General features: G+C 51.0%; 1 protein-coding gene across 3 annotated transcripts; it reads left to right on the top strand.

Annotated features, from left to right (window-relative positions):
- Positions 1-310: 310 nt before the first annotated feature.
- ZFYVE27 (zinc finger FYVE-type containing 27) lies at positions 311-20,648 on the top strand. 3 transcript variants are annotated; one of them, XM_045568698.1, is made up of 12 exons: positions 311-503; positions 2,220-2,411; positions 5,607-5,677; positions 7,206-7,392; positions 9,849-9,944; positions 11,058-11,170; positions 11,926-12,068; positions 12,675-12,746; positions 14,342-14,486; positions 17,605-17,651; positions 17,990-18,071; positions 19,071-20,648. In XM_045568698.1, the coding sequence occupies exons 2-12, from the start codon at positions 2,221-2,223 to the stop codon at positions 19,133-19,135; spliced, it is 1,212 nt and encodes a 403-aa protein (XP_045424654.1). In that variant the 5' UTR covers positions 311-503; position 2,220; the 3' UTR covers positions 19,136-20,648. The 3 variants fall into 3 exon arrangements, with proteins under 3 accessions (XP_045424654.1, XP_045424653.1, XP_045424655.1); XM_045568697.1 differs by having other exon boundaries at positions 12,660-12,746; XM_045568699.1 differs by lacking the exon at positions 19,071-20,648 and adding an exon at positions 18,269-18,517 and having other exon boundaries at positions 12,660-12,746.
- The last annotated feature ends 2,283 nt before the right edge of the window (positions 20,649-22,931 follow it).

Raw genomic sequence — 22,931 nt, 5'->3', positions numbered from 1 at the left:
AGGGCCGAGGCTGGGAGGAAAGAGGATGAAGGCATACATGCTTCAGCTTAGTCTCTCCCCAACTATTCCCTGATGGATTCTTTTAGGAGAGGCGGAGCAGCGAGGTGCGCCGTGGCCAAACCCGTGCTCGCAGGGCTCCGCAGGGTTTTGCGAACCGCAGTGGTTAGGGATAGAGCTAACTCAGGCCAGGACCAAGCCGCGAAAGGCGCGCAGGCGCAGTGCTGACAAGGGCGCTCACCTGCGCTGGAGTGGGCGGAGCTAAACCCGGAGCGGGGCGGGCGCGATGACGTCACGGGCACGCCGCCGCAGAGCGATTCGCGTCCCGGAAGCGGCGCTGGCGGGGGAGTAGGCGGCGGAGATTCTCGGACCTGCGACTTCCGAACGGCCCCAGGAGGAGGCGCGGCGTCGGGGTGGGGCGGGCCTGAGGACACGTCCGGGGCCCAGTGGCCCTACCCGAACCTCTTGCCCGTCCCTGTCCCTCCCCCCACCGAGCCAGAGACCAGGTAGGTGAGGTGCCACCCCTCCCCGCCCCCATGTCTGTGCTGACCGTGCGAAGTCGGGTGCCTGGACAAAGCCGGGCCGCCACCTGCCAGCCCAGCGACCTTGGGCGTGGCCTTGCCTGTCTGGGCCCCCACTGGGCTCCGTGGGCTGCAGACGTGGTGGTCAAGGCACCTGCCTGCGCCGACCTGCTTCACACCTTCCGGGGCTTTTATCTCGCGCCAGCCCCTGGGTGCTTTCGCTGTGGCTCGGCCCGCGGGGTTTTAGGGCTCCCAGTGGCCCCTTTGTCACCTCGCTGCCAGTAGGACTGGTTTAGGCTGCTGTTTGCCGAGGTTCCGCCCCCTCATTTGCTGCTTAGCGTTCCGGGTAGGACTTTGAAATTAGGAAAGAGCGTGAGGGATCCGGTGGCTCTCCTCATTAGAGAAGGGAGTGAGAATGGGCGTTCTGGAAGGTGATGACTGCCCCCTGGGCAGGGATAGCCTAGGAAGTTATTGGCAACCCAAGGAGAGGAAGGGGGCTGGGCAGGAGAGAGGACGGGAGTTCTGCGGGATGGTAGTTCATTCACTTATGTAGCAAGCATTTATTATTCACCCACTGTGTATAGAAACAGTCGTGAATATAGGCTAGCTCAGAGTTAAGAGGGAAAGTGGCAAGAAAGGGAGTTTTACCTGGACGTGATAAGTGCTCTGGTAAGGTGAGTGGATGCCCCTTCCAGAGGGTCTTACTGTCCATACTGGAGGAGGAGTTGGCAAAGACTGCCCAGGGCTAGGGACTGACGTTTAAGCTGATATCTGAAGGATGAGTAGCCAGGTAAACAGTGGGAGAAAAATATTCCAGGACATCATTTCTCTTGATACCATGGGCTGCTTCCCCCGCAACAACTATATGTACTTGGTCTTTATGGTTTATACTCTTGATGAGTCTGTGAGGAAAAGCGGATTGGATGGGGAGTCCAAAGAACAGGATTTTTTTTTTTTTTTTTTGATACAGAGTCTTGCTCTGTCACCCAGCTAGAATGCAGTGGTGTCATCATAGTTCACTGCAACCTCAAACTCCTGGGCTCAAGTGATCCTCCTGCCCCAGCCTCCTGAGTACCTGTATGCACCACCACACCTGGCTAATTTTTTCTATTTTTTTTTTTTTGGTAGAAGCGGGGTCTTGTTCTTGCTCAGGCTGGAGGATGTTAGATGTGAATAATTCACTTGACCTTGCTGGACTTCAATTTCCTTCTCTGGGAAATGGGCACTCCACATGTAGCCCTGCCTACCTCTCAGGTTTTTTATGGGCACCACATGAAACAATGCAAGTAGAAGTGTGTTGGAGGCCGGGCGCGGTGGCTCACGCCTGTAATCCTAGCACTCTGGGAGGCCGAGGCGGGTGGATCGCTCGAGGTCAGGAGTTCGAGACCAGCCTGAGCAAGAGCGAGACCCGCGTCTCTACTAAAAATAGAAATAAATTATCTGGACAACTAAAAATATATATAGAAAAAATTAGCCGGGCATGGTGGCGCATGCCTGTAGTCCCAGCTACTCGGGAGGCTGAGGCAGTAGGATCGCTTAAGCCCTGGAGTTTGAGGTTGCTGTGAGCTAGGCTGACACCACGGCACTCACTTTAGCCGGGCAACAGAGCGAGACTCTGTCTCAAAAAAAAAAAAAAAAAAAAAAGAAGTGTGTTGGGGACTGGAAGTACAATGCGAATATCAGGAATTATTATGGTTGCAGGATGCAGATGTCAGAGCCTGAGGGGAGTGGGCCAGAGGTGAGCCCCAGCGTGATGCCTGAGGCTCTGCCAGAGTCTCCACCTACCAAGTCCCCAGCGTTTGATCTTTTCAACTTGGTTCTTTCCTACAAGAGGCTGGAGATCTACCTGGAACCCCTGAAAGATGCAGGTGACGGTGTTCGATACTTGCTCAGGTACAGACTTTGTGGAGTTGCTCTGGTCTGCTGTGCCTTTTGCCTTCCTGCTCTGTAGTAACGCTGGCCATTTAGATAGTGGCTGGGCTGTCCTTTCTGTCCTAGTGAGGAGCAGTTCTGTGAGGCCTCGAGGTTTATCCAGGCCTACCTTATGTCTCAAGCTCAGCCCAGGAAAGGCAGGTACTGGGAACAATCTGGCCTTTCAACAGAGTTCTTCTTTGTGACTAAGTGCCTGTGCTCAACAGCCTTGAACATCAGGCCTTCTACAGCCTAGAGCAGGCTTTATTTTTTTTCTTCTCTAAGAACATAAGTATAATTAATATTAAAATTGAACAAAAGTTGAAGAAATACAAATACCTATGAATAAGTAGGTACTATTTTCACTAATCCTTTGAAATTATGGCTCTCATATTTTTTCTCCTAGTCTGCTTTGATTTTCATCCTCTGTAATTGTCTTCTTTCTCCTTTCAGTTCACTTGATTTCCTATGTTAAAAGTATTTTAAATTACAGATATATGGCAACCCACTCCCTAAATACATACGTTTCTGTCTCTAAGGACATTGTCTTTCACAATCAAAGTAACATCATACCTAACAAATTACCTAACAATTACTTGATAATATCTCTTACTCAATTCATATTCAAGTTTCCTCAGTTTTCCCAAGAATGTACATCATGTATAATCATTTTGGCCAAATCAAGTTCCAGTCCAGGAGCGTGCATTATATGTGGTTAATATGTCCTTTAAGTCTTTTTCAATCTAAAATAGTCTCTTCTTTCCTGACACTGACTTGCTGAAGAGACTGAGCTGACTATCCTGGAGAATTTCCTACCTAGGTTTGTTTGGTTGCTTCCTCATGGTGCAAACTAGAAGTTAAATTTAAAGGTTGGATTAGATTCAAATTAGAAAAGTTTTTTTTTTTTTTTTTTTTTTGTAGCAAAGGTAAATGTTGTGTTCCTAATTGCATCAGGAGTCACATAATAATAACCCACCTGTGACTGGGTCTTAGGGGTCAATGAATCCCATAAAACTGTATGTAAAATTGTGTGTGTGCACACATGTATGTTTCTAGGGAAAGCTTCTAGTTTTCTGGATTCAGATTCTCATGGGATCTTCAACCCTGTAAAATGCCTGAGAGAGACTGATAGGAAGCAGGGTGAGTTAGGTTAACCTTTAAGAGTGCAATTGCTATTGAATATTCATCCTTGCTTCAGTCTGGAAATAGTGGGCAGTTGTTTGTTAGCTCTCTGACCAAGGCCCTATATTTTTCTTGTTCATTCCTTTAATTTATGGCAGTATCCCTAGAGATGAGCTAGTTGCTTTCTCAGAGATATGTTCTTTACTGTAAGATCATTGGGCTCTTGGTGAAAGGGGTAGGAAGATGATATGAGAAGGGTTTTTTTTTGTTTGTTTTACAGTCCTGGCATGTGTGACCAACTAGCTGAAATGCACTGTGGTCTTCCTTAGGGGAGGGGCTTTGCTTAGGGCCAGGGGCTTTCCTTAGGGGAAGGACTTCTGTGTGTGTGTGTGTGTGTGTTGCCCTTTTGTGGCAAAGCACAAAAGTTAAATATATCTCTCCCTTCTCCTTTTCCTTCACTGGTTTATAGTGCTTCTTGACACACTAACGTGTTAGGGTTTTTCCATTTTGTGGAATTATTACTAGAAATTGGAGGATGTGGTAGGATTGTTTAAAGCTGGATGAGGAAGGAGCATTGACCGAAAAGCCCCCAGGAGCCTGTCGTCTATCTGCTGCTAGGAGAGGGAGCACTGGTCTGTGAAAGTAGCTGTCAGATTAGTTTGTGCTTTTGATTGTTCTTTTCCTAGGGAAGAGGATTTGACTTTGAAGAGGAACCTAATCTTGGGCTCTGGCTATTAGGTCTGAAGCTTAGAGTTGCAGTAAATTGTTAAGAGAATCTCTTCTGGGATCAACTACTCTGGTAGGTGGGTCTCCCAGGACCAAAGTGTCAGTGAAGACATTTGATAGAAGGGGAGAGGTTTTAAAATGAAAGTGACTTCAGTGGTGGTTGATGTTTTTATTTCTGAGAAGGGATTGGCTTTGGACCTGGCTTTTATTTTGCTTTTACCGTGGTGGCTGCCACCAGAGGTTCTGAGGCCTGATTAGGGTGTTACAGGTGGAGTGTGTTGAATTTTGGGAGAAAAGCAAAGGTAGGTCATTTTGTTCCCTCACTCATAATTTTTATCAAAAAGTAAAAGGCCCACGTAAATTAGTTCCCCTCATTTAGTAACTCTGAAATACTCCAGTTAGAGCACAAGAAAATCCATTTACATTTTGAATACTTTGCTTCTTAGCAACTTTTATCTGTTTATTTTTCTGATTTATCTGTCTCTCCTCTGATCACTCACTTTACATATACTGACACTGCCCCTAGAATTGGGGTGTCGGTTGCTCCTCTTTACCTACTAAATGTCCCTCATCAGGGACTAAGCCAGCAGCATTTGCTTGTCCTCAGCACCCTGAGTCTCTGCTTGTCTCTCATCCACCTTGGGGGGCTCCTTTGCTGCCATATGATGGGGATGGTGGGGGGCTGCATCTGGGTTTGCTTCCATCCGTTTCTGTGTTTTGCTGACAGAATACCATACCCTAGTTTCATCTTCATTTTTTTAATATAGTAAAATAAAATTTTTATTGTTTTTTTCTCCTTTTGAATTAATGTATGTTCAAAATAAGCTCTCAAACTCTCAAAATTACAGATATAAGAAGATAAAGTCACAAATGGGGTCAAAAAAGTCCACAATTTGTTCTTTCTTGATTTCTCTATTAGTTGAATTTTGTGCAATGATTATATGTTTTTACAAAATTATAAAAATGAATAAAGGAAAATATTAAAGAAAAATATCAGCTTCACCTCTTAAGGAGAATACAACCTTATAAAACACAGGTTAAGCAGTATTACCTGATATTTAAAAAATTCTTCCTTCTGGGAGAAAGTTCCACATGTCTTCTGTTTTTCTCACTCCAGATGCTAATGTGTGACCTCTTAGCTCCTCTCCTGGTCACCTGTCCAAGTGAAAGGCCCCCTTTGATCTCCCTTTGCTCCTCTGTGTCCCAGGAGGTGTCCCAGGTGACCGACCCCCTCTTCTCCCCTGGTGTCCAGCCTGTGCTGCCCGCCGCCCCCCGCCCCCCAGCTGGAGGAGCAGTGCTCTGTAGTGACCAGGACTATCTGTGTTGTAGGTGGCAGACGCCTTTGTGTTCCTTGCTGACCTGCCTGGGCCTCAACATCTTGTTTCTCACTTTGAATGAGGGTAAGAACTGCTTGCAGGGTCTGGTGGCTTTTTGTGAGTGAATGTGGGGGAAGAACACTGAGATGCAAGATGCGGCCCTGCGTAGGGAGCCGCTCTTCTGGCCCTGGAGCTGGCTCTCCTCCGTGTCTGCTTGGTGTCAGAACACAGACTCCAGAGACCATCCAGGCTGAGTCGCCTGGTGTAATCTTGGGCAAATTATTGAACCTCTCTGTTAAGGCCTAATTGTTCTCATCTCTAAAGGGAGGATAATAACAGTGCTGTCCTCCTAGAGTATTTGTGAGGAATGAGATAGTCTGACACTTGGCACAGTGCCTGACACAGAATAAGCAGCCGGTACATTATAGCTGCTATTATTATTATTATTATTGCTTCCATCTTGACTGATTGCTGGTACATTGACCTTTTTCCATTTTGGTTCCCAAGCTGATTCAGGGGTCTTGTGGGGACATGGCATGGGGGAGGGGTACTAGGAAGATGAGCTGTTAAGGGATTTTTGCTGTATCTGTTGATTCCTCTGGTTCAGCAGGTGAGCTGGCGGGATCTGCTGGGCAGGTGCCAGCAGTGAGGAGCTGCAGGAAGCCTTTGAGATAGAAATGTGGACGGTGGGGGTCTGTAGGGGTCCTGGGTAGGAGCGTCTCCTGCAGACCTTTTATTACGATGCACACTGTGACCCAGACCTTTCCCTGGTTAGAAATGGCAGATAGCTACGGAAAAAGGCAAACCACTCGGCAGAAATGAGTGAAGGGTCTGGGACAGAATGTTCTGAGGAGCTGGGCCTCTATTCCTGTGTTCGTTCTTATATTGAACTCATCTCTCAAGTGTCTCCTTTGTTTCTCACAGAGATAAGGATTCAGTAGGTTGAAAATAAATGCAGTTCACACAAGGTCTCATCATCTGTTTCTTAGCTGGACTCCTCTTTGCCTGATCAAAACTTCCTAGGATGTTAGACTTTTCTGAATATACTTCCAGAGTCAATCAGTTTATATGACAGATATTTAACAAGCATTTATTATGGGCCTGCTGCTCTGTTGGCTTGCTGCTGGGGTACCATGTTATATGGAAGAAGTTCCTTCTTTGAATTTTATCTCAGCCTCACCGTTTCTCAATCCACAGTGGTCTGTGGTACCCTAATAGCCAAAGGAAAGGCTTCCAGTCTGCCTTAGTGGCCCAGAGATCCGCGTGCCGGCCATCGGCAACGAGACTCCAGCATGAGCTGCCTACTGTGTGCTAGTGGCATTTTTAGATGTATTAAAAACAAGGCTGGGACTATAGCAGCGACCAAAGAGACAAAGTCCCAGCCCTCAAGAGCTTGCTTACATCAATAGAGGAGACAGTGAACATGCCCACCATCTGTCATATGGCGAGAAGGGCTGAGGACAGACGAAGCTGGGTTGAGGGGGCTGAAGAGTGGGCGTGAGATCCTGTGTCATACAGGGATCAGGGAAGGCCTTGGGGTGGTGGACATCGGGGTGGGCAGGCTCCTGGCCCTTGCTTCCCTGTGTCACCTGCAGTGTTCTCGGTCCCGTAGGCGCATGGTGCTCAGTAGGAGCCCTGGTGATTTCAGTGCCTGCCCTGCTGGGCTATCTTCAGGAGGTGTGCCGGGCACGGCTGCCCGAGTCTGAGCTGATGCGGAGGAAGTATCACACGGTGCGGCAGGAGGACCTGCAGAAAGTTCGCCTGTCTCGCCCCGAGGCTGTGGCTGAGGTGAAGAGCTTGTAAGTATGGAAGAGAGGCCAGGGAGGTGGGAGCACAAGCCCATTATGACAGTAACAGCAGCCACCACACTGACTGTTTGCAGTGCACACCAGGCATTGTATTAGGCAAACCGCAGATGTTATTTTATGTAGTGTTTTTAACGGTTCTGGGAGGTAGCTCCTGTTACCATCTTCCATTTATGAATGCAGAAAAAGGCTTCCTTACACAGCTAGAAAGTGGCCAAGCTGGGATGAGAATCCAGACCTAGCTGATTTCACAGTTTGTGTTCTTTCAACTAGTTCGTTTAGGGTCTTGACTAAGCACATGTGTGCATGAGCCACTGCCTGACTCCACTCCTGGCTCCTCCGTTTACTTGCTGTGTAATGTCGGGCAAGTCGCTCAGTGGCCCTGTGCCTTGGGTTCGTCACCTGTTAAATGGGGTGATCATAGGGCTTCCTTGTAGGGTGAGTGTGAAGATTGAACTAGCGTCTGGTACCCAGGAAGTGTTCAGTAAACATAGTCATCATCACTGTGGAGAAACTTCCTAACCATGACAGAGCTGGTACTTTTGAGGAAGCATTTGAAGACTGTTGAATAATTAACTGTAACAGCTTCAGTGACAGTGGGCATTTGCCGATCCCCTCCCTGAACCGGGCTGTATGTTGTCTCTTGGCATACAGCAGGGGTAAGAAAAGTTATAAACAGATCCCTGGACTTTGCCTCAGAAATTCTGAGTCAGGTGTCTGGAGTGGGGCCTGGATATCTGTTTTTTTAAAAGACTTTTTTACTTTGAAATAATTTTAAACTTACAGAAGAGGTGCAAGAATAATAGGAAGAACTCCCATATAACCTTTACCCAGATAGAGCAGTTATCAAAATTTTGCTATGTTGCCTTCATCTGTCTCTTTATGTATACACATTATTTTCTTTTTAATCATTTGAAATTAGCAAACATTATGCCAGTTAACCCCGAATACTTCAGCATATATTTCCCAAGAACAAGGGGATTTTGTTATATATCCATAGTGCCATAATCAAAATTAGGAAATTTAATATTGATAACATTAGTATTAGTGCTATTATCTGATAGAGTTCATAGCTAACACATAATTTGTAATATGTAGTTCATTTTACCAGTTGTAGTTAATGAAGTTCTTTATGTCAATTTCCCCTGATCCAGGATCCAGTCCAGGATCATATATTACATTTATTTAATAGTTTTTATGTCTCTTTAGTTTCCTTTAACCCAGAGCAATTCCTCATTTGTTTCTCTATTATTTAGAATCCCCCTCAGTTTTGGATTATTTGGTTCCTTGTGATTAGATTCAGGTTGTGCATTTTGGCAGGAATATGACGGGATGGTCATTGTTAGTGTGTCCTTAGCAGGAGGCACATGATGTCAGGAGATATTACCTCTGATCATGTGGTGAATGTTTCTGCACAGTAAATTATCATTTTTTTCTTCCTTCTTAGTAACTTGAGGGGAGATACTTTGAGACTATGTGAATATCTTGTTTCTCATTATTCACCCACTGCTTTAAAATCCATTGATGGGTCTTGCCTTAGTTGGTTTATCACTACAATGGTTGCAAAGGTGATTTTCTTTCTTTCTTTTTTTTTTTTGAGGTAGGATCTTGCTCTGTTGCCTGGGCTAGAGTGCAGTGGTGTTATCATAGTTCACTGCAACCTCAAACTCTTGGGCTCAAGCAATCTTCCTGCCTCAGCCTTCCAAGTAGCTGGGACATTAGGTATGCACCACCACGCCTGGCTAATTTTTAAACATTTTTTGTAGAGACGGAATCTCACTATTGCCCAGGCTGGTCTTGAACTCCTGGGCTCAGGCGATCAGGACTCCTGCCTTGGCCTCCTGAGTATCTGGGACTACAGGCATGCACCACTGTGTCCAGCCCCCATCGTTTTTGAGTGCTTCCTTTATGGTACAACAGGATGTTCAAATTCATCTTATACTTTTCTTCCCCAGCCCTAGAATCAACCTTTTCTCCAGGGAATCCTTCAGAAACTCAGATCTGGGTGCAGGATGTAGTCATGGCTTCTGGGGTACATCCATGTTTAAAAAAAAACTCCCTAAGGGAATCTGTCACCTCCCAGGTGGAGAAACATTGATTTACATCCTGCCATTTGTCCTCATATAGCTGCTGTGTACCTGTAAAGTGGGTACTCTGTTCCTCATTTTATAGATGAGGAAACTGCAGCCCTGGAAGAGTTAAGTAGCCTGCCCGACATCAGCAGCTGGGAAGAGAACAAAGCAGGAAGCCATTTCCACCTCAGCAAGGGGCCCTGAAAAGGGGACTGAAATGTACCTGGGGGCTTGGCTAGGCTCTTTTCTCCCATGCTCTCTAGACCCCTGCAGTGTGTTTGAAGACATTCCCAGGCTCTGCATCCCCAGGGCTTTGGTCCTGCCCTGTCGGTGGGCGGGGCAGGGCCTGCCCACTCACTGAAGCCCCTGTGTCTGCAGCCTGATCCAGCTGGAGGCCTTCCTGAGCCGCCTGTGCTGCACCTGCGAAGCGGCCTACCGTGTGCTGCACTGGGAGAACCCTGTCGTGTCCTCACAGTGAGTGGCCCCTCCTCTCTCATTACTGCCACGCAGGAATTTGCCGCTTAAACCCCAGCAAAGCCAGCTGCCTGGGAGGGCCTTCGCTCCCTACTTGAGGGGAGAGCCCCTCCTGGGCTCTTGCGTGTAGATCTGCACAAGGCTGTGGGCTCCAGTGCACTGCTCTTGTTTAGGTACTTTCTTTTATGTGTGGTCAAAATATTTTAATAATAGAAAAATAACTCACCATGTCATCCACCACCAGGATCTAGCAGCTGATCTCATGTTTGGCTTGCCTTTTAGAGTTTGTCATATGCATGTACTTTATAGCTATATAGCTTCATAGTGTATGTTAGGTTTTTCTTTTTTTTTCCCCTTACTGTTATATGATAAATGATTTTCTTTGTTGCTGCATAGCCTTTGGAATTATTTGTAATACCAGATTAATGTAGATGGTGAATATATTATAATTTATAGACCCATTCTGTTATATAGTCAATTTCTACTTTTCGTTACTACCCCTGTGGTGAACATTTTCATGGATTTAGCTTTAATCTTTTGAAAATTTTTTCTTAGAATAAATTCAAGGATGAAACTACTGCATCAAATGAAATGAATGTTTTTGAGGCTCTTATTTATGAATAATAATGATAACTAATATTTATTGAGTCTTTCCGGTGCCCGGCACTGTGCTCGTCGCTCCCTGTAGATGGTGACTTAGGCAGGCACTGCTTAAGCCCGCTTCATGTGTGAAGGAAGCAACGCCCAGGGAACCAAGAGACTTCTCAGGATGAGGAGAGGCAGAGCTGGAGTCCCAGTCTGTCTTATTCTAGACTGCAGAGTCTGGACCCTGGGGAGTAATGGCGGTTGAACCAGTTTATGTGTCCCCAGCCTCAGACACTGCTGCAGCCTCACCGTGTCATTCTCAGCAACCAGCGACTTGGGGGTAGTTCTCAGTCTTTCCTGGTCACTACTTTCCACTTGTTTGATTAGCAGTGATTAGCATATCTGGCAGTTTGTTAACTGTGCCCAGAGCTATTTCTTACCTGGACCTCGGGTATGTGGGTGTGCTCCAATCCTGTTTCTTTTGGATATTGTGAATTCCTGATCTTGTGGTTCTTCTCTGTCATCCAGGTTCTATGGGGCTCTCCTGGGCACAGTTTGCGTGCTGTATCTGCTGCCGCTCTGCTGGGTCCTTGCCCTTTTAAACAGCACGCTCTTTCTGGGGAATGTGGAGTTCTTCCGAGGTAAGCCCTGAGGGGGCTGATGGGGGCGGGGGGGCCCAGGCTGGCTCTGGGGGCGAGGTTGGGCTCCCCAGCTCCTCTGTCTCTGCAGCTGATCATGTTTGCTGTGCCTTCCACGAGGGGGCCACACCACACTAGGGTCCTCCCTCTGAGGGCTCTCTTGTGGCCTCTGCATCTCTGAGTTGTTAGATAAAGCTGACGTCTCGCTGGGGGTGGGGAGGCTGTTACCGTAGTGGTCCCCACTCCTTCCCAAGGTGGATGCATCACTGCTTACATGGTAGGACCTGGGAGATGAGGTAGGGCTGTTTTCCTAAAGCTGATGCCTGTTCCCCGGGCTGCAGCCACCTGGGGTTGCTGCCACATCTCTGTGTGATCCCAGAGTACCCTTCTGTCTTTTGGCTTCTAAAGCGCTGAGGTAGCGTGGCGAGACCCTGAGTCACAGAGGCCTGGGCTTGTGCGTATGTGGGTGATTGCTGTATTTGTTTTCCTCCTGTGGCAGGGTGATTAATACAGAAGTCATAATTTGTGGAGCACTTACTACATTTAATTTCTCTAGCAATGGGGGGCAGGTGGTTGTATCTGTTTTGTTTATCAGGCTTAGGTAAGGTGACTTGCTCAGAGTTAGGAGGGTGACTCTTTCCCGCAGCAGAAGCTGGGGTGCTGGAGGAAGAGGCCAGCCAGCTGTGGAAGTGGGTGCCCTTAAAGTGCCACTCATAGTGTCTCTTCTGCCTCCCACCCCGTTCTCCTTGCCCTGGTAGTGGTGTCTGAGTACAGGACATCTCTGCAGCGGCGCCTGAACCCCAAGCAGGAAGAACATGCCTTTGAGAGCCCACCGCCACCGCCGGATGCTGGGGGGAAGGGTGCTGTGCTGGACAGCACGCCTGCCCTCACGCCCACGGAGGTGAGTGCCCCTGACCTCAGGGCAGAGCCTGCTGTGGGCAGGTGGTGGGCCCTGCGGGACCAGCTTGTTCATACCACGTGGCTCCTGGGCTGGCCTGTTGTCGTTCCTGCTTCATCCTAGGCCTGGTCTCCTCTGAAGTGCTTAGTAACAATAATTGTAATAAAGATAGCTACTCTGTGCTTATGGAGTGCTTCCTCTGTGTCAGATGCTGTTCCAAGTACTTTCTTGATATTAACACCATGGGGTGTAGGTTATTTCTGAGAGTGCAATTCTTCCCATTTGCAGAAGGGAACGCTGAGGCACGGAGTGGCTGGCCAAGGTCTCACGGATAGTGGGTGGTGGGGATGGGTCTCAGACCCCTGACCTGGTGTCCTAGAGCCCGTGCCTTCAACCACTGTGCTGTCTGGCCACCACAGGTCCAGTCGTGGTCTTGTTGCCCTCCCTGTCCTTGCTGGGTTAGAGCTTGCTCTCTTTCCCGTGACTTCCTTCTTTGTTGCGATCATGCCATTTCCTGGTGTTTTGGGAAGCCTGGATGTTGGCTCAGGGAGGCGGCCCTCTGCCCCGGCTGCCATCCTTCTCCTTCTGTCATAGAGTCTCTCTTCCCAGGACCTCACGCCAGGTAGCGTGGAGGAGGCCGAAGAGGCTGAGCCAGATGAGGAGTTTAAAGATGCGATTGAGGTGGGTGGCCCTTCCCCAGCACCCTCTGCTGACCTGCCCAGAAGCTGGGTGGTCTTAGAGCTATGTTTTTTTGTAAATTTGTTTTATTAATATTTGCTTATTCTCTTACATCCAAGTGAGAGGCCAAAACTTGCTCTGAGCTAGAACTCACAGGTTGAAAGGGTGCCACTGAACCGCTCCCCTGTCCTGTTTCTGGTGCAGCCATCTGTCCGGGGTGCCCAGGGCAGGACACGCTGTGGGAGCCTCTGGGAAACGTCTTGCTGGGGGAGTTGGATGATTTCTTGCCTTTGCTGGACACCAGGGGCTTGGTGGCTTTGGGGTAAGCAAGGCAGATTTGGAGGAGGTCACTGCCCTGGGTCTCTGCTCTTTCGCAGAATGAGTTCTGAAAGATGTCCCTTTGGGGTGCTGGGAGGGGAAGTTGGAGAAAGTGGTTGCATGGCCAAGTGCTAGGTCTGGGGAAGTTAAATATTAGCCTTGTTGATTTTAGGACCGTGATACACACACTGAGAGTTTGCAGGAGTGTTTTATTTGGCATGCAAAGTTTCAAAATAAGTTTTTGAGCCAGTGATTGGACATGGGGAGAGATTTTAGTTAGAACTCTAGATTTCCGGTTTCTCTGGTAGCCCTGAGTCTGCAGCAGTCAGTGTAGCTGAGGAGCAACTGTCCCCTTTAGACGGGTCACTTGCTTTGGTTACACCCGTCCTCCCCGTCACTGAGGCCAAATGGCAGTTGCCATTTATTGTAACATTTGCATCATTATTTTCTTAGAGTAGAAAATAGTTTTTCTTTGTTTGCATCTCTTTGTAAAATGGAAATTGAGATATGAGAAATGAGGGTCTTGTGGATTTTCAACAGGCGTGTGATTTACACCTTGCCCGCTTTGCTCGCACGTCAGACTGGGCCGTGCGGGCATTTGAATTTTCAGCTGCTGAGAGATTGCGCCAAGATTCTGACACATGACTGTAGACTGGGAACCTTGGTGAGGGAGGGTTTGTATCGCAGGGGCTTTCAAGCATTTTTGTTCATGACTCAGTAACGAACACGTTTTGCATCTTGACCCAGTTTAACACTTGTTGTCTGTAAAATATGTAAAACTTAAGAAAACAAAAGTTTCCTGAAAATATATTGTAAGGGTTATTTTCTTTCCTACTCTGTTATATTCTGTTTTATTGGACTAATGATCCACTAAATTAATTCACCCAGTTTGAAAAACAGGAGTCCCCAGCTTTCTCCAGTTGTAGTCGCTGGGGTCCTCTCATGGGGGCATCTGTTCGCATCAGCCTGTGGGCGGCGTGCAGAGCTCAGAGCAGCACTCCTGTGTTTCCTTCTGCTTGGAGGCCCTGCCAGCAGCTTCTTTCTTCTTGCTATCTCTCTCTCTCTTTTCTCTCCTTCTCCCCTGCACCTCGGGAGGCAGGAGACCCACTTGGTGGTGCTGGTGAGTAGCAGCGTTGGTGAGGTGGGCAGGGGCTGGGCAGGGGGGCGGCTGAGCCAGCTGCGGCCACACCTCGTGGGGTCTGCTGTGCCAGGTGCCTCTGCACGCAGGTCCCGGAGCCTTGCCACGAGCTGGGCGGGACTAGACGAAGCTGTTCCCACAGGAGGACGAGGAGGGCGCCCCGTGCCCAGCAGAGGATGAGCTGGCCCTGCAGGACAACGGGTTCCTGAGCAAGAATGAGGTGCTGCGCAGCAAGGTGTCTCGGCTCACAGAGCGGCTCCGCAAGCGTTACCCCACCAACAACTTCGGTAGGGCCAAGGAAGAGGGACGGGGCTGGGCGGGGAGAGGGAGGAGTGGCTGGGAGGGGCTGATGGGGCTGTTGAGGGGAACCCGGCCACAGGATGGTCTTAGAACTGTGGGTGCTGACTTGTAACAAGAGGGGGTTGTAGAGTTATATCCGCGGGACCCTGGGAAGTTAGCAGGTGCTCAGCAGGTCTGTTGAAGGACTGAGTGTGGGTTCCTTCTTTTCCCTGTCCTTGTTAAACATCAGCTTGCAGGAAGACAAGGACCTTAGTTTGGGAAATGCCACCCCAGGACTGCAGGGAGCTATAATCCTGAGGCCGACAGAACCTCAGAAGTGCAGCTAAATGGCTGAGGATGGAGTGGAGTCTCACAGCCTGGTGTCCTAGCTCAGCTGGGTGTCCTTAAGCAAATTATGTCACAGCCTGTGCCTCAGTTTCCCCTTCTGTAAAGGGGGGATAATAGTTCTTTGTGGGGTGTTACAGGTCTCAAATGCTACAGTGCTTATGAAGGGCTAGCACAGTGCCTGGCTGGCTCCCGGTGCTTAGTAAGTGGGTGTGGTTAGTATGGGAGACCCTGGCCCACCCTGTGGGTTTCTAGGAGCCTGTCTTGGTCTTTCTGATCCAGCTGGAAGCAAGTTGAAGCAAATAGTATCATCTTCTGGGCACAGTAGAGCCCTGGTCACGTCTCCCCCCTAATTTTGTAGATTGGCCACTCCTTTGTACTGGGGTTAGTGGGGTGGTCAAGGAAGGCAGCTTTGGAGAAGGGTGGACGTGACCGTTAGCACGGCTCGGAAACCTGGCTCGGATCAGGAGCTCTGGGAGCAGAGCCAGATGAGATTATGGTGGAAACCCAGCATAGCTGGTGACCCAGGGGCCGCCACGGTCCTGAGGAAGGGCCTTGCTTCTGCCATTGTCAGCTGACCGGAGCGGGGTAGGTGGCAGTACCATGTGTTCTGGTGTGGAGTGAGTTCTAGCATCTGTGTCCTGGGAAAAGCCTCTGGGTTTATCTTGAGGAATTTGACCCAGGGCCTCCCGGGGCCTACCTTCCTGCCCCTGCAGCAAGCAGGGCAGCTGTTTCTTCAGGATTAGAGGTCTGGCTATTTCCTTCTGGTGTGGGAATGTCCCCTGTTGTTCAGGATCCCTTTCTTTTATTATGCAGATCACTGACTTCTGTAGGGCACTCTGTGTTAGAATTCAACATGGGAATTTGGGGGAGCCCTAGCAGGGGCTATTCCATTCTGGCTGCCAGTGGACTGTGGGGTTGGGGGGCATGGGAAGAGTGAGGACTGGATGTACAGGAGCTTCTCTGAGGCCTCCAGGTGGGACAGTCCTGGTGGGGAGGCCCCTCTGTCCATGCAGGCCCCGTGGGGACTTGGTGCCCTCACTGCCTCCATGGCATCGCTGTGTGGTGAGTTGAGACCCTTGCTGAGAATAGGGGCAGAAAGAGCTGGTAGGTGTTGGAAGGGGTCCATCGCCTGGCTGCGCTGGTGTCGGCTCCCAGAGCCCTCCCTGGCCCCAGGCCTGTGTGTGGGTGTACCGCTGCTTCACCAGCCCACCTGGCTGCCCTCGGGTGCCTGGCCCAGGCATTCCATCTGGTTAGAGGAACCCCTGGACACGGGCCAGAGCGTCAGCCTTTGAGCAGCTCCTTTCACCTATCTATTCCTCTGCCCCCCTTGCTAAGGAGAGGCCGGGCAGGCTGCTTCCCCAGATTCTTAGTGTGGGGACAGTCTGGGCAGCCAGTGTCTGGGCTGGCACCACCAGCAGCACGGGCTGTCACCTCTCTCTCCTTTCCTCTGCCGGGGCCACTGGCTGCCTGACGGCAACGGGCTTTTACCTCAAGCACCTTGGCCCCAGGTTTCTCCTGGCTCTAGCTGGGGTCTTTCTTTCCTTGAACCCAGGGAGTCTTCTTTAGCAAGAGCTGCAGGTGATTTGGGCTGGGTAGAGGAGGGGACCACATGTAGTCGTCAGTCAAGCTTTAGGGCCTTTGTGTGAAGGTGAGGCCTGGGGCTCCCTGCCTGGCCAGACAGGTGACCTGAGAGGCATAGCAGTTGCTCTGGCCAGATCACACGGCAGGCCTTTGGGCCCCATGTCCCTGAAACCTCCTCCTTCCTCATCTTTCATCTGTCCTTACACCCCCTTGCCTCCTCCCAGCCATTTGCTAAGCTGCAGTTGCCCCCTATACCATTGTCTGAAGTTTTTTTTTTTGAGACAGAGTCTCACTCTGTTTTCCCCGGCTAGAGTGCCATGGCGTCAGCCTGGCTCACAGCAACCTCAAACTCCTGGGCTCAAGCGATCCTACTACCTCAGCCTCCCGAGTAGCTGGGACTACAGGCATGCGCCATCATGCCTGGCTAATTTTTTCTATCTATTTTATGTTGTGCATATAATTTCTTTCTATTTTTAGTAGAGATGGAGTCTCGCTTTTGCTCAGGCAGGTCTCGAACTCCTGAGCTCAAATGATCTGCCCGCCTCGGCCTCCCAGAGTGCTAGGATTATAGGCATGAGCCACCGCGCCCGGCCCATTGTCTGAAGTTTTGTCATCTTGTCATCTCTGGTAGTGCAGGCGGGATCTCCCTGGGCTGTGTTCCCCCAAGCCACCCAGCGCTCACAGAGCTGGAGCATGTGCCCTTTGTGTCCTTTTGGAATGTGCCTGGTTCTGAGCTTCCCTCCTGGAATCTTCACAGGACAGAAAGCAGGAGTTTGGGTTTTTAGGAGCATATGTGTCTTTACCCTGTGAGTGGAGTATTTGCGAGGAGACATTTTGGAAGGGTCACGTTAGGCTGGTTTCATTTGAGGATGCCTATGGTCTGGCCCCGCCGGCTTAGCTGGATTTCTGGGAGGGGATTCTGCTGCATGCTCTTCGACTCCTGCTGAATCTGCAGGTGGGGCCGCTCTGCCTTGGGGGTTGGGGGACTGGTAGCTGTGATTCCGGGCCCTCAGTCCGTCCTCCTTAGTTTGAGTCTCTCCTCGTGGCTGAGAATCTGGATTTCGCTTGCTTGCTCACTGTGCCTAGCCAGGGAGTCTGGCTGGTATCCTGGGTGTCCCCACTTAGAAGAGTCAGGAGCAGGTGAGAGTCGAGAGGCCTAGGCTGGGACAAGGCTGAGCTGTCACCTCTGTTTCTCAGGGAACTGCACAGGCTGCTCTGCCACCTTCTCGGTGCTAAAGAAGAGGGTAAGTGTCTTTGACGGTGTGTTTGCTGGGGACAGTGTGCTTGTGACCATTGGATTGTGGGGGAGTTGAGGGGAGTCACTGATGAAATGTGACTCTGTGGGTCACATTGGGCCTGGTGTCTCTGGTTTGCTAAAGTGAGCGTGTCCTCCGCTGCCCTTATGCCCATGTCTTCGCCTGCCTTCCCGTGGGTGTTCCCTTTGCTCTCACTCCTGCTGTACTTGGGCAGCTCCCTAGTCCCAGTTGCCTTGGGTGGGATCAGCTGGTGAAAGGAGGGAGGTGCTGGGGGCTCCAGGTGCCTGGGGGTGCGGGACACATGTGACCTTGGCTCTTGTCTGCAGCGGAGCTGCAGTAACTGTGGAAATAGCTTCTGCTCTCGGTGCTGCTCCTTCAAGGTGCCCAAGTCCTCCATGGGGGCCACAGGTGAGCGGGGCGGGCGGTGGGGGCAGGTGGTGGGAGGGTTTGGATGGGTCCCCCCAGGGGATGCCCCATCGTAGGGAAGGAGTGAGGGTGTCAGTGAGAGGTCAGAGGAGCTTGGGATCATGGTCCGAGGCCTGTGGTGACATTTTCTCCATCTGCTTCAACAAACCAAACCCGGAAACATTTGATACGTGCAAAAGAACAGATATGATGTACCTGTGAATTATGAAGTGTAAAAACTAAACGAATGCCTGTGACCATTTCACTAAAGTTAAAACCCAAGTGCATCAGCAATACCACCGAGGCTTCCCAGCACCGCTCCTGCCTTCCCAGAGGAAACCACCATCCTGAATTTTAAGCTTTTACTCGTTACCTTAGTAACACTTTTAACAAAATAAAAAAATCTTCTTTTCTTTTTGTAAAAGCTGTATATACTCATCTTAAATAAAACAAAAAGTACAGATAAACAAGAGGAAGAGAAATATTTGTACTCTTTCCCAGAGAGGATGGCTGGGTGTGGACCCTGCCTGTTTGCCAGCAAGTTTGTGGGATAAATGCACATGCATGTTCTTGAAAAACATGATCACGTTTCATCTACAGTTTTGTGTTACAACATTATGCCAATTTTTTTCCCTTCTGATATGCAAGTAACACGTGCTAATTAACTAGAAAATTTGGAAATTACAGAAGGAGGAGGAAGAGAGGAACAATCTTGTAATCTCCTCACTCAAAGATAACCACTGTTAAAACATTTTGGGAAATTTCCCTCTAGTATTTTGGTGCCAAAATTATGTGTAATGCATAGTACACCTGGGAGAGGCCTGCTGTTGGTGTTGTCACCCCCAAAGTCCCTCGTTCCCATGGAAAGAGGAGTCTCTGCAGGCAGATTAGTGAGCTGGGTCAGGGAGGGTATAGGCTGGGCGGTGGGTGGCCTGTGTCAGGCTTTTGGGAGGGTGGGTCTAGTGTAGCTGGGATATTCACCAAGTTCTTCCTTCTTTTCAGCCCCTGAAGCCCAGAGAGAGACTGTGTTTGTGTGCGCCTCGTGTAACCAGACCTTGAGCAAGTGAGAAGAGAGGCCAGGGTCCAACCGGGCCCCAGACCCTGTGGCCAGCAGTAGACCCCCCACTCTCCCCAGCCCTGGCCCCCGTGGTGTGTGCTGGGCAAATGTGGCCTGAATGCTAGGTAGGCTTCCCCTTCCTTCCCTCACTGTTTCCAGCTGGGTTCTGGAGCTGTTCCCCAGTCCTGCGGGTGGCCGACAATGGCTGCTGTCCAGCACTGAGGGGAGAGGAGCCCCTGGAGGGCTTGGGGTGTGGACCCTGCCCTGCCCTGGGCGGAGCGAGTGGGCTCGGGGCTGCGCAGGGAGCATCCACTAGAGGGCAGCAGCGAGCTGGGCCTGATCCGCTGGGCTCTGATGATCCGGGCCAGTGTGGCCACACTTGGGAATTCTAGGAGACCTGAGGTTGGGAGAAGAGTTCTTCCCCTTCAGGGTGTTGGGCTGGGCCCCAACTCTTCTGCTTGAATGTTCCTTCATGTACCAGGATCATTTCCCCGTCAGAGGGCGTGGCCAGGGCTAACGACCAGGAGTGCTTCCAGAAGCAGGGTTGGTGTTCCCAGGTTCCCCCAGAGGAGAATGTGCATAGAGGGCTGGCCGAGTCCTTAGTGTTAAGTGGCACAAAGCATGGAGAAACCCCAACAGCTCAAAGGGCCTCAGTCCCCCACCTTGCAGCAACCTCGCCTTGCAGATCTCAGCCCCATAATGCCCTGGCGTCCCTGGCTCCACTGGAGCAGCTGCAGGGCACTCAGATCACTGCTGCTCCTCCTGCCCAGTCTGGGCAGCCCCTCCCCGGCCCCGCGATCCCTCTCCCTTCACCGGCCCCTCGTCCATGGAGCGTGAGGCCAGGTGAGCAGAGCAGAGGTCCTGAAGCCCTGGACCCTAGGGGCCTGGGAAGTGTCGGGTCTCGATGGGCTGGGTCTTGGATTCCAGGGCTGTTCCCTGGAACTCAGTTAAGGGATAAGGCCACTTGGGGTCCCCATCCACTCTCCAACAATTTTATGTTCACTTCTGGACTCTTAGGGGCTCTTGGTGTCTCTCCCTAAGCTGTGAGCTGGCTCCGGCACCCCTCTCTGCTCTGGAGCTGCCCTGCCTTTTTGAAGTATTTATTTATTTATTGCATGGTTCCTGGGAACACGTAGCACAGGGAATGGGATGAAAGAAATGGGGGCCTCTCCCACTGGGGGCCTGGAGTCGTGGGCTGCCTGGGGCCCAGAACCAGAGGTGGCTGAGACGTTTCTATGCCCGAGGAGTAGGGACCCGAGGAGGCAGGCTGGGGAGACAAGGAACCCATCCCAGGTCAGCTTTCTCGCCAGGCCAAGCTGTTTAGCTTGGGCTTGGCAGCCAGGGACTTACCCCAGGCCTGTGGAGGTGCCAGTCCCTGGGGAACCAGGTGGGCCTTGGTCTACCGCCTTTGTCCTGTTACGAGATGAGAGTTAAGTATCCTGTGCTTTATTTACACTGGAGAGGAACTAAAATGATCTTTGTGTTTATGGAGGATTGTCAATAAAAAGGCCTCAAGCTGCTCATGTTTTTGTCCTGTCCTTTTGCTGACGTTCTCCCTGAGCCTGGAGGACCAGATCTCCCTAGCACTGCCCAGTTTGCAGGCCTGGGCTCTGTGCCTGCGTGACCCGGCTGAGGGGCAGGCCTTTGGGGCACCCTCGAGGGCAGGGGCGTGGGAGCCGCAGCCTGGTCTGGCGTGAGCTGGGCCCGGGAGGAGGAAAGCTGTGCCTTGCACGCAGGAGAGGCTCAGCACATGCTTGTGGGATTGACTTGAGGCCCCGTCTTGTGACCAAATTGTGAGGGCCCAGGGCTGGGGGTTGGGGTGGGACCACAACTTGGTAACCACTAAACAATGCAGGCTTTAGAATGGAAAGATTTAAACTAATCCCTCTGAGAGAGCCAAAAAGGGTCAGCCCTGGGGGTAGGGGGAGGCTGACAGCCAGCAGGAAAGAGGATTGGCCAAGAGGTGGCAAGTGCAAGCCGTGCCCTTGGCGCTGGGCGTGGCGGGGAGTGCTCTGCGCCTGTTATCTCATTTATTGCTCACCTTTGCGAGGCAGGCACTGTTCTCCCCAAAGTAGGAGCAGAGAGTCCCAGGGCAGGAGCGGGTGGTGCCTGCTGTGGGCGAGCTCCACGCTTGGCCCACTTTTCCCTCTGCTGGAGCAGGGCTGGCTGAGTTGGCCCCCGGGTCCCCATGTGCTCTCCTCACCTGTGCAGTGGGCATGGTGGTGATGCCCCCGTGGCGTTGCCGTGGGGATGGAAAGAGTCCGTGTGAGTCTGGAGCGCGGCGCCTGGCGCAGTCAGCACTCAGTACAGGCGAGCTCGTTACTGTCATTCTGACAACCTCTGGGGGAGGGTGGATGGGCAACAAACAGCTCTTCACTGGGTGGCTTAGAACGGTGGTTTGTTTTTTTAAACCAGAGAATAATTTTAGGTTATTATTCAGAGAAGAATATCAGGGGGAGGCATGAGTGTAGTCTGAAAAAGTCGAGTCAGTATCATTTTATTTTTGGAAAATGAAAACAATGCCTAATGTTGGCGAAATCTTGACTAACAGGCGTAACTAGAAGCCTGGGCCTGTGGGGTGTGGGCTACAGAGACATGAGAAAAATGGTTTCCATCCTCAGGGGTCAGCAGCCTTAGCAGGGGAAGCCAGGGGCCGCCTCCTTGTCCCCTGGGGGTACATGTGAGAGCAGGCAGGTACCACTGGGAAGTGAAGCCACGGAGGCGTTGGCAGGAGGGGTTGTGCTCCGCAGCTGGCTGGGGCAGTGGCGTGGAGAGGACCTGCACGTGGGCGGCCTGGTAGACACACTGTGCATTGTGGAATTGGATGCCTGGGTTAAAAGACACTCTCCAGTCTGTTCTCAGGCAGCCAGGGCGAGGGGTCAGGGAGCCACGCTCTGCTGCAGCTCTGGCACCTGCTGGGGCAGACCTGGGACTCCAGCCCCCAGAGCCTGGCTTGGGTTCGGGTTCTGCCCATCCTTTTTGTGGTTTATTCACGGTTTTGAGCAGCCTGCAGTGAGCCCTGGCTGACCTTGGACAGGCAGTCTTCAAGATTTGTGGTCCTTGGGGCTGAAGCCACATGAAGCTCCATCTTCATCCCCTTGTCTCTGTGGAACTTTCAAGGTGCCCCTTAGGCCCTGGCCCCAGCATCTATCCTACAGGTGGTAGCTCTCAGGATAATGATACCTGAGGTTCATGGAGCACCTGTGGCAGGCAGCATACTGAGTGCGTTATCTCGTTTAAATCCCATGACAATCCCCCAAACTAGGTTCTGTTGTAACCCTGTTTAACAGATGAGTAAATAGAGGCATAGAGAGGTTGAGTAACCTGCCCAAGGTCACAAAGCTAGTAAGCCATGGAGCTGAGTTGTGAATTGTGCCACAGGCGCTTGTAAAGGCCTCACAAGAGAGCCTTTGGATGAACGTGGCAGAGCTGGCGGTCACCTTCCTCTCTGTTCTGCCTGGCCCCTCTAGATCCAGGAGCTGCCACTGAGCCACCAGGAGGGGTTTCTCACTAAGCACAACCCCCACCCCGCCCCCAGCCCCAGTGAAGTGGGCTCAGCCTCAGGAGAACAGAGGCAGCTTTGTGGCAGGAGCCCCCCAGCTCCCAGCACCCCCTCCGCCAGCCTTGGCTGGGTGTATTTCAACACCCAGAGCAGCACATTCCATTCTCTGGCACAGCTGGGGGCTGGGGATTCCGGATTCCCCTGGCTGCCTGCTTTTTTCCTGGCCCCAGCAGAGTCTGCTGTCCCGGGCTGGGACACTGGGTCCCAGCCACACACATTCCAGCAGCAGCCACCCCCCACGTTA

Source organism: Lemur catta, chromosome 14 (genome assembly GCF_020740605.2).
Source record: "Lemur catta isolate mLemCat1 chromosome 14, mLemCat1.pri, whole genome shotgun sequence".
In the NCBI taxonomy this organism is placed as follows: domain Eukaryota; kingdom Metazoa; phylum Chordata; class Mammalia; order Primates; family Lemuridae; genus Lemur; species Lemur catta.
The sequence above is the reverse complement of the archived record's forward strand: the minus strand, read 5'-3'. Positions and strand labels throughout refer to the sequence as shown.